General features: G+C 32.5%; 1 protein-coding gene across 1 annotated transcript; it reads left to right on the top strand.

Annotated features, from left to right (window-relative positions):
* Nucleotides 1-4,073: 4,073 nt before the first annotated feature.
* On the top strand, nt 4,074-6,829 carry LOC143051917 (uncharacterized). Its single transcript, XM_076224908.1, has 4 exons — nt 4,074-4,185; nt 5,041-5,154; nt 5,971-6,000; nt 6,694-6,829. The coding sequence occupies exons 1-4, from the start codon at nt 4,092-4,094 to the stop codon at nt 6,759-6,761; spliced, it is 306 nt and encodes a 101-aa protein (XP_076081023.1). The 5' UTR covers nt 4,074-4,091; the 3' UTR covers nt 6,762-6,829.
* Nucleotides 6,830-12,252: the final 5,423 nt, after the last annotated feature.

Genomic DNA, 12,252 nt, shown 5'->3' with positions numbered 1-12,252 from the left:
TATTGAATTTAGACCGATTTGTTATAAAATTTAAGTTTGATTATGAGTCAATTGTGTATCAAGTCTGCAAGGTAATCATATACAATCTTAGTCTTCTATCGACCGCAGTAAAACAACTGCCAAATTTGGGCGTCCGGTCAGAATCATGGCGTTTAATCCGATGCCTCGTGTAAAGCTCTTTGGATTTAAGAATCATTGCAACAACTCTTTGAGGCGTTCACAAGTGGTCAGTTGCAAGACAAAATGTCTGTACCTGTTCAATATATCCTAATTTTCGAGGGGAAGTGTAACTTTTTCAACTGGACGAAAGACAAACAATAATCATTCAATCAATAGTATTTACCAAGCTATGCATGGAATCCAGTTGTAATGTTGTTTTTTAGCTCACCTGGCCCGAAGGGCCAAGTGAGCTTTTCCCATCACTTTGCGTCCGGCGTCCGGCGTCCGTCGTCGTCGTCCGTCGTCGTTAACTTTTACAAAAATCTTCTCCTCTGAAACTACTGGGCCAAATTAAACCAAATTTGGACACAATCATCATTGGGGTATCTAGTTTAAAAAATGTGTGGCGTGACCCGGCCATCCAACCAAGATGGCCGCCATGGCTAAAAATAGAACATAGGGGTAAAATGCAGTTTTTGGCTTATAATTCAAAAATCAAAGCATTCAGAGCAAATCTGACATGGAGTAAAATTGTTTATCAGGTCAAGAACTATCTGCCCTGCAATTTTCAGATGAATCGGACTACCCGTTGTTGGGTTGCTGCCCCTGAATTGGTAATTTTAAGGAAATTTTGCTGTTTTTGGTTATTATCTTGAATATTATTATAGATAGAGATAAACTGTAAACAGCAATAATGTTCAGCCAAGTAAGATTTACAAATAAGTCAACATGACCGAAATGGTCAGTTGACCCCTTTAGGAGTTATTGCCCTTTATAGTCAATTTTTAACAATTTTTCGTAAATCTTAGTAATCTTTTACAAAAATCTTCTCCTCTGAAACTACTGGGCCAAATTAAACCAAACTTGGCCACAATCACAATTGGGGTTTCTAGTGTAAAAAATGTGTGGCGTGACCCGGCCAACCAACCAAGATGGCCGCCACAGCTAAAAATAGAACATAGGGGTAAAATTCAGTTTTTGGCTTATAACTCAAAAACCAAAGCATTTAGAGCAAATTTGACATGTAGTAAAATTGATTATCAGGTCAACATCTATCTGCCCTGAAATTTACAGATGAATCGGACAACCTGTTGTTGGGTTGCTGCTCCTGAATTGGTAATTTTAAGGAAATTTTGCTGTTTTTGGTTATTTATCTTGAATACTATTATAGATAAAGATAAACTGTAAACAACAATAATGTTCAGCAAAGTAAGATTTACAAATAAGTCAACATGACTGAAATGGTCAGTTGACCCCTTTAGGAGTTATTGCCCTTTATAGTCAATTTTGAACCATTTTTCGTAAATCTTAGTTATCTTTTACAAAAATCTTCTCCTCTGAAACTACTGGGCCAAGTTCATTATAGATAGAGATAATTATAAGCAGCAAGAATGTTCAGTAAAGTAAGATTTACAAACACATCAACATCACCAAAACACAATTTTGTCATGAATCCATCTGCGTCCTATATTTAATATTCACATAGACCAAGGTGAGCGACACAGGCTCTTTAGAGCCTCTAGTTTAGAATTACACAGTCTATCAAATAGTGTTGTCATATTCTTATTTGATTGTTTTATAATTTACAAGATCATTATATTGTTAACTTACAATCAATTTTAACGGATGTTCCGAAAATTCATTATTACCGCAAATCGGGTTGTTGAGGCAATCGAATCAGTTAATCAATTGCAAACGTTCATAATCGGCCCCTATTACAGGACTTTTCTATGTATTGTTATTTTTTTCAACGCAACTACCATATGCAAATACTATATATATGTGAGTGTGTGTAATATTGGTTTGAATTAAATGTTAAATTTCTGATATCTCGTTCATGTTATGACTTATAATTAACATTGAATGGTTATATGGTTGATATTAATTGAAAATGACACATAATATCTGCTTCTATATCTCATACAAATTCATATAGTTCGAACATTTCATATAATACAGTTTTATTATATATTTCTACAGCACGGGAAGAACAAAAGACGCCTGAAATCATGTTATATATATTAATAGTAATTTTATCCGTAAGCCTCTTTCAAGCTCAAGCAACTTCAGAAATTAGTGAATGTATGAATTCCCCTTGCCAGAACGGAGGAACATGCACAGACATGGTTAATGGGTTTACTTGTGCATGTTATGATGGTTATACGGGAAAGTTGTGTGACATAGGTAAGTTCAGAAATGTATCGTATGCTAGTTTATGTTGAGCGTCCAGCAAGTTATGTATACAAAACCGGTACGTATAGAATTTTTTCATATTACCGACTCCGGATTATATAATTTTTCGACAGGTTACCTACTCTGCGGTTGGACATCCTAGTACTTAGTCAAGTAGTAAGAGCGACCAAAAGAAGTAAAATTAAATATATAATCGGTAAAATTTGGGGGGAAAGTTTACTATTTACTGTTTTCGGATGATTTTGTCGTGTATATAAAACATAAATCAGTTAATTTCCCCCCAAAATTGTAACGATTGTAAGTTTGATTTTACTTCTTTACGTTGCTCGTACTTGATCGAGTACCAGGATGTCTTAACACAGAATAGGTAACCCGTCGACAAATATAAATTCCGGAGTCAAAAGTCGGTATTATGAAAATGGTCTATGCTTTCATAGTCGAATTATATCAACAGTTTGAAAGCATAACAATGCAAAAGGGACTCCATTCAACATCGACCAATAGTTGTCAACGTTTACTCTTAAAGTTAAAAACAGCCATCGTGCAACCGAACGCGAGATGGTTAAGGGTGGTTTATATTTATGAAATGTCAACGGTAGTCAGAATATGGTAATACTTTTTTCTGACTTTTAGTTTATTGTGAAATTCATTTATTATCGTGGGCTGATGATAATCTGCAATTTCGTAGAAAATTTGTACTCTGTCAAACTTTTGAATTCGTGGTTAACTTTTATTAACAAGATCCACGAAGATTGGATTGATATTCTTCGAATAAAGAAGAATACCGAAGTACGAGGCAGTTAAAACAAACAAATAACTAAATGAGAAAAAAAACATCATTTCAAGAATTATTCTTTTCTGAATATGCAATCTTGATTGAAAAAAAATATCGGTCCCAATAAATTTCTATACTAATCTGTTACCGTTATAAATGACAATTTCAGATATAAATGAATGTACAACAAATATGCCTTGCATGAACGAAGGAATATGCTCAAACACATTTGGTGGGTTCCAATGTTCTTGTCAGGTTGGATATACAGGAAATCTGTGTGGCACTGGTTAGTACAGTAATTTGATTAGGTGTCAATCAGTGTTGTGTTCAAAAGATGATACAATGCATTCGAAATATGGATTGATTGATGCTTGTTTTACGCCGCCTCAGATCACACAGGCTATATCGCGGCGAGAGGCCAAATGCTTTCATAGTCAAATTATATCAACAGTTTGAGAGCATAACAATACAAAAGGGACTCCATTAAACATCGACCTATAGTTGTAAAAGTTGACTCTTAGTTAAAAACAGCCATCGCGCAACCGAACGTGAGATGGGTAAGGGTGGTTTATATTTATGTTATGTCGATGACAGTCAGAATGTGGTTATGTTTTTTCTCATTCACTTTTAGTTTATTGTGAAATTCATTTATTTTCGTGGGTTGAAGATATTTTTCAATTTCATCGAAAATTTATACTTTGTCGAACTTTTGAATTTTTGGTAGACTTTTACTAACAAGATCCACGAAGATTGGATCGGTATCCTACGAACAAAGAAGAATATCAAAGTACAATGCAGTTAAAACAAACAACTAACTAAATGCGAATAAAACATCATTTCAAGAATTATTCTTTTCTGAACATGCAATCTTGATTGACAAAAAATATCAGTCCAAATAAATTTCTATATTAATCTGTTACCGTTATAAATGCCAATTTCAGATATAGATGAATGCACAACAAATATGCCTTGCATGAACGAAGGAATATGCTCAAACACCTTGGGTGGGTTTCAATGTTCTTGTCAGGTTGGATATACAGGAAATCTGTGTGGAACAGGTTAGTACAGTAATTTGATTAGGTGTCAATCAGTGTTGTGTTAAATGGATGATACAATGCATACGAAATATGGATTGATAGATGCTTGTTTTACGCCACCTCAGAACAAAAAGGCTATATCACGGCAAGAGCTAGTCCAAATATTTTAACAAGGGTAGTTTTTAAAATCAAACAAAAAGTCCTCTAATATATTAAACATAGGTGTATTGCAAAATTACTTATTTACAAATAAAATTCAACACTTAGACTAAGTGATAAAGTTTAATATTAAAAATCTTTTAAACTGAAACAATATATTTATATTTTAGAATATATTGCAATGTCTTTTAGATGTGCTATGTGTTAGTTTATGTTAAGTGTTCCACGGGTGACACAATGACTATGAATCAGGTAAATACAGTTTTGGGTAAAGTGTAAGTAAACGTGACACAAAGTTCTGAAACAGGTAAAACAATGCTTTTAACAAACTAAAGAACAAATAATCCCAAACAATTCAATAATAATAATCAGGTTCTCAAATAAATTTCAGACATTGGTGAATGTGAGAATTATCCTTGCAAAAACGGAGGAACATGCAACTTTCAAAATCAGACACTAAGACTAAGTGATAAAAAACATTAAAAACTAAAATCGTTTTATATTTCAGCATATTCTATTTTTGTTCTAAATGTGTTACCTTTAGGCTTATGTTAAATGTTCCACAGGTGACAAAATGTTTATGAAAATGGTTAGTAATGTGTTGTGTGAAGTATAAGTAAACGTGACACAAAGTATTGAAACAGGCTACACGATGTCTTCAAAAAACATTGCCATAAAATGTCCAGGATATTAATCAGTTTCTCAAAACAATTTCAGACATTAATGAATGTGCGAATTCACCTTGCAAGAACGGAGGAACTTGCACAGACATGGTTAATGGGTTTACCTGTTCATGTCTTGATGGTTATACGGGAGATACGTGTGAAATAGGTTAGTATTGTTACTAGTATATGTTAATCCTAAAATGTTGGTCACTTTATTATTTGGACATTTAGTTGTTTTATATCGACTTATATATATCCAAAAAAGTATATTACTGCAAACCCAATAAGAGTTCATATTATATGGTTTATACTTATCTGAACTTTTAATAAACTAAAATTTAAAATCAAAAAGGAATACATACACGACAACAACTTGTTCGCTACTATGTTTCAAAATAACAAGATTTTTAAAACACTGTTATTAATTGATAGCATATAAAAAGACAACTAAAAAAGCAGAAAAAAATGAAGGGTCCGTGTGCTTGTTTCCGAGATATAAGCCATTCTAGACTTTTCATCGATTTAACATTGTCACTTTTTACTTTCAAATTCGATGAAAAAATAACAAGGGTTTTATAAGATGTTCATAGATGACATTTTAAACTATATGTTATCAAATTATAAAATGAAAAGTAGGGGTTAGTGAGCAAAATTTCTAATGGCACAACATGGATAAAACCAGAGGATTTCGAATAACTGGCAAAAATTCAAAAACAAAAGGGGAGCGAACATCCTTAATTTTTAATCTGTCATAGACATGTTACATCTATAGCAAATGTACGACAAAAAACCTAACCGAAACAACTTACCCTTAAAATAATTATTTTGACAAAGAAAACAAAAGAGAAACTAGTTATTTTTGAAGGATATGAGTATTATATTCTGATAACTAGAGTAATAAAAACGTAAAAGTTTTTTTTTTAACTATCAAATGAATTATTGTTTAGCTTATTACTTAATTCAATGCCTATTATATTTACAGAACAATGCAAAGAATCGGATAACAAATCAGGTAAGCATATTGCAATCATTGTTAGTATTTCCTTGAAAACGAACCTATATGAATATAAGAGAAAAAGTAAAATAGAATAAAATACCAAACTCATTTCTTTCATGAAATGTCAAAATAAAAAGCTCGATCACATCAAACGAATGGGAAAAAACTGTCATATTCCTGGTTGGAACAGACATTTCCACATGTAGAAAATGATGTATTAAACCTTGTTTTATAGTTACTTAAACCTCTCACTTGTATGACAGTCGCATAGAATTCCATGATAATGGCAACAATGAGCTTTGGTATGAGCTTATCTTGTTTGCAAAAATAACAAATAAGCTAGACGTAATCCTTTTACACAAAACCACGAATGACTGAGTAATATTATAAATTTGTTTTATTTTACATAATTCTTGTTATATTTAAATAACTATAATTTTTTCCTACTATAATACATTTCGTAAAAAAAAATCGATATGAAACATGAACATGATGACTGTTGTTGGCTTAACGTGCAGTGGCAAATATTTCAGGCATGTTTAGGACGAGAACAAATGAAGATTATAATCTATTACGACATCATATTGTAGAACTAAATCGCTACTTTACAAATGTATCAAAGTAAAAAAAAAATGAAATGAAAAATGAAAATAACGTAAAATGATTGTAAATTATATTATTCACTTTTTCATCTTTTTTAACGTATAGGAAGGAAGAAAGCAAAAGGAAGAAAAAGGAGTAGATACCAACGTAGACAGCTGAAATACAACAACTAACGTGGATTTGTTCTCATGCAACTGTGGGCAAAAGCAAGGACATAGTTTTTCTAACTTTAGTTACTCATATATATAAGAGGGATTTTATATTTTTGTTTATGTATCATCAACTTTTAAAAACTATCTCTTATGTTTCATGTATCAATATTGTTAAGTACAATTGTTTAAAATAAAATCTATATTGTGGAATTGTATATTATGTCTTGACTGTCATGTTAATTTTAACCTTGCTTTATCGTCAATAAATAAGGATACCAATTTCTATTTTATTTTATGTACGGTGCGCATCTATAGCAATAACTTTTTTTTTTGCTGAAATCTAGAAATGAAACAAATAAAAGTGCAAACAAATGGCATTATTCATGTCGGTACCGATGTATTGACTACTGAGTTGTAAAGGGTGAGTAAACAAAAAAGGGTTTCCAAAGCCACTGGTAATTACATGATGTTTAAATTTCGTAAATCCATTTAGTATAAAACAGTCCAGATTAAAAGCTAAACTCCAAGCGAGCAATACCCGGTGCGTTGAATGGTAAGCACCTTCTGTTATCAATGCATCGCTTGCCTAAAAAAAGTTATTCTTTATCAATTTGTCTCAAAAAAATCTAGGACATATTTGGTGAATTTACAAATGAGATTACTATTCTGGAATTTATATAAAAAAAAAAAATAACGGGAAGCTCTAAAGAGCCTATGTCGCTCTCCTGCATATCTTCAACAATGGCCATTTTGGGTTTAAATAATTATTAAAGGATAATATCTTAATAAAGAGTCGTGTTTGCTTTATAAGTCGTTATTTATTTTATATGATTTTGAAGATAATTGGCAAAAATATGGTAAAAATCATTGTTTAAGAGCAATCACTCTTTTAATAAGTTGACTGATGGTTTTGGTCATGCAAATATTATTTGCAGATCTACTCTAGCTGGTCATTTTTGTTTTATTTAAAGATTTTTTCTTTGATAATTTTCTATACAATAGGCAATCACGCAAAAAATGGTACACATTGTCATTATAGAGCAAGATCTTCAATATGGAGTCAACTTACGATTTCGACAATGTTGACTTTTTTGAAGACATTATCTTCTTGATCATTTTCCTCATTTATGTTTTTATTTATCTACTATAGTTTTTAAGAAATAAGCCATACCCCAATAAATTGGTAAAAATCGTCCATAAACTGTAAATTCAGAAATTATTGCGAGCAATTTGTATTGCAATTTTTGAAGAAAATGCAAAATCAATTATTGCGATTTCAGGAAAATCAAAATTCGAGTTCATATTTTTGCGATTCTCACCCAGTCGTATTAATGAAAACCTCGCAACAGTTTCTGAATTTATAGGAGGTAATAACTTAATTAAGGAACCGTCGGGACTATTTCGACTATGTTGACTTATTCCTAGAACTTGTGTTAGTTTCTATCTTATCAATTGTAGTTTTTAAGCCATCTGAGAGTTTTGATGAAAGTATATAATCTGAACATTATGCTTTGTTGGATTTTCTCTCTTGATAATGCTTTTCAAGATAATATACAAACAGTTTTACCCCTCCATTTTAATTTAAGCCATTTGTTCCGAGTTGTTTGGTATAAGGGATCAGCGGACACTTTTTTAACTGGATACCACAATAATGATCGTGCCCAGGTTAGTTAAAGTTGGCCCAATAGTTTCAGAGAAAATGATCATTGTTTAAGTTAACAGACGTTGGACGCAAGGTAGTGGCAAAAGCTCCTACTGGCCCAGGTAAGGTGTGTTACACCTCAAATCAGCCCAAGGGTTTATATGAGGTGTAATTTGATTGATTGATTGTTGGTTACTGAACGTCCAGTGGCAAATATTTCATGCATGTTCAGGACGAGAACAAGTTCACAAAATATACAATAGGTAGGTCTTTTAATAATAGAGGCAATCCGGGATGATGGTCGTGGAAATTTGGACTGCCACTGGAAAATGAGGGTATATTGGATAGGGACAGAAATTATGTCTTGCAACAGGCCAACTACGGACCCCTCCAAGAGTTGTTGCAAGGGTTCTTAACGTGCAAAGAGCGTGGCACTCTCTTTACACGATGCATCGGATTTAACGTCCCCATTCTGACCGTACGTGACTGCGAACTTGATACATCCCGCACAGCCAAACGGACGCCCCACTTTGGCAAGCGTTTTACAGCCGGTCGGTAGAAGACCAAGTGACCATATTTCTATTCCCCAGTCACCCTTGGGGTGGACTTATTTGAATAAAACCTATCATATCATATACTTTTATAAGCATATGCACAAAAAGGGATCCACATATGAATTTATTTCAACAACATTGATAAGTATCTAGTACGACACAAAACTTTAACTTCTACAAATTACTCCGTTCATTTGTAACTCTTTATTCTCTGTCAGATTCGATAAACCGGACACGTTTAAGTTTTGATTTTTGCTCAACTAATTGTCATTCTGAAGCATATATGTGTACCTAATAACCAGTGATTTCCGTTGATGCATTTTTTAATGTTCTAAACGAGTGGTTTATCACTCCCTGAGAACATGAGATATATATCAACCCACTAAATGATTATTGAGTGAGTTCATATTTTTTAAAAATTTCTGTTTTGAAGTGGGTTTTTTTCTGCCTCCTGTGATGCATGTAATAGAGACGGTTCATCTTTCTCATTCAATGTTTTAGACGTGTTTCTGATGATCAACCGACGCAGAACCAGAATGATTGATGTAATGAACATCTTAATGTCCTGTTGTTTGTATTTGTAGCTGATGCAACATAGTCGTGCAGAAGGGCACAGATTATTGTAATTCCACCAATTGGTTAGATTTCTGAGCTTCATGTCCGGCAAATTAACACGTATCAGACATTAGTCATAAATTGAGTTCGGTTAATTCCACTTTTTTTTTGTCTTATGACTGATTGAATGCTTTACGCCGCATCAGAGCAAAATGGCTATATCGCGACGAGAGAGAACCAATTCAATATTATTACAATTTAAAGTATATTTTTAAAATCATACAAAAGGTCCTTCAATATACTAAAACTCAAGTTTAAAGCAATATTGCATATTTACAAACAAAATTTGTCTAACGAACCATACTGATTTGCCATTGTTCTAGTCAGGGGTAATAGCAAGATTCTTGTCGTCTTTTGGGTCAGATTGTATGAAATGTTCCTTGTAAGTTCTGACATCGCATCTTTTAACAGAAAAGTCGAATACATAAATATATGATGAGTTAAAACCTTTTCAAAAGTAGAATAAAAAAAAGTACCAAACTCCGAGTAAAATTCATAACGTCATGACTAATAAAGAAAAAGACCGACAGACGAACAAAACTACAAAAAACTCAACGTAGAAAACCAAAGACTGAGATACTCGAACCCCACCAAAAACTTGGAGTGACCCCAGGTTCCCCATAATAGTAAGCAGATCCTGCTACACATGTGGCACCCGTCGTGTTTCTAATGTTAGTACAAACCTGATCATAAGTCTGATTCGGGAAAAGGGACGGGATTTTAGTTACGACATTAGGAACATATTCGATGCAATCATCTCTTCAACGGATATTCCGTATCGGTCAACCAACTCGTGATGGCGTCCGTAAAATTTACGAAGGTATGATTTCAACTTCACTACTTGGAACTCTTGGTTTAATAGCTTCATTGTGAGCAGTTTTAATACGCTCGTTTACGGGATGTATTATGGTATACCGTTGTCTGTCCGTCGTCAGCATGTCGGACAATAACTAATAGTATCAATTATCTCCTGAAAAAAGCAATTAATAATAGATCACTTTAGAATTTTGTTTTTAATATTTTGGCAGTACCAACAATGAGAGAAAAAAAACAATTCTCTAATTAAATAATTGCAAAGAAATATATCTTCGGCCAATCCAGGGGTGGATACATTTCAACTTATTTTAAGAATGAAACAATGTTTGTTAATGGAACATTATTAAATAAATCATACATAGTATTGACATTGAAATGCTTCCTACGAATGTTGTGTTAGAGACAACATATTATGAATATGTTCAAGATAATGGACCATTGGAGGATAATGCCATGATTCATGAATAAGATTTTCAAATACAACTAATAGTCACAAAGTGATCGAATCTTAAAATTAAGATCGGGCATACGCAAGACCAAATTCATGATCCTACAAATTTTTGTCAATAAATGTGTTATACAACATTTACTAAAATCAACTAGACCGAATAAATATTCTCAGGCAAGGCCGCAAGGGCTGTGGGTTATCTGCTCAATTTGAAGACCGAGTCAATATTAACGTTTAGCCATGTTCACACCAAGCAAATATTTTCAATCCCGCCCCTTTTGATACAACCCTTTTTCCGTCATGCATTTTTATTATAATTGTACTCTGCGAATAACAACAAAGAGGTGGCAATATGCGAATTATATGTATATATATTTAGCTGAATAGTATTAAAGAAGCATCTATGGAGAAAATTGATAAAATACATAAACCATGCAAAAATTATGAAGGTCTTCATTTTGGGACTTGATTTTGATTTGGTAGAGCCTGTTTATGAACAAATAGTCATAATCGATATAGAAAATGGCGCAGATTCATAGACTTGATGGTAGTATTTTGATTAGAAATATATAGACTTCAAGTGATAGTTGTAAAGAATTGATTAAATTCATTGGTAAGTGTATTTAATAAATCACTTTAGATTAATCATAGCTAAATTTAATATCACATCTTAAGCTAAGATAAATACATCACAAATTCGATATGCAACATTTCTTCTGTCAAATCGGATACAAATCAAATCAAATATGTTTATTTCCTAATCAAAGAGCCCATATAGGCATATCAATTACAAACAAATAAATCATAGACAAAAAACATATAGAAATAATATGAAATTTAACATTATAATATGATTCATTTAAAAACAAAAGAACAGTTTGTAAGACATCGTCCGTTCCGCAAAAGAAAGACAACTCTTCACCAAATGACTATGTTATCATAAAAAAAAACCGTATTACTTTTGACTTTTGTTATTTCTCACTTCTACATTTGAAGTCAAATATTTGCATAAGTTTTTAATAAAACTATTATCATCATATTTCATAATCCTTATAAATAAGTTTTGTGAATTAAGCATTCTTAGCTTTGGATATTAAATAAATGTTATTTTTTAAATTTATATCTACTTTGGGTTCTACAATAAGCCAAATTAAAAGTTCAACTTTTCCCCATAAAATTCTTCCAATGTCAGTTGTCAGTTGTCCAATTTTTGGATCATGTCTTTTTGATTGAGTAGTACATTTCGCATCCAGCTCAGATTTAATACTTTGCTGTTCCATGGTATTTGTGTATTGTCGGTTTTCAATTTGCATCTAAGTTCTGCATTTTCTTTTGCAACCGTGACACACTTGTCTGCTTTAGTACCTACTTAAGCATTTCTGTAAATTTTGTATCATACACTACTGGAACAATGCCCCGTAGATTGGCCTTGAAAAT

This window comes from Mytilus galloprovincialis, chromosome 11, assembly GCF_965363235.1.
Source record: "Mytilus galloprovincialis chromosome 11, xbMytGall1.hap1.1, whole genome shotgun sequence".
NCBI lineage: Eukaryota > Metazoa > Mollusca > Bivalvia > Mytilida > Mytilidae > Mytilus > Mytilus galloprovincialis.
This window is presented reverse-complemented; position numbering and strand designations above follow the sequence as displayed.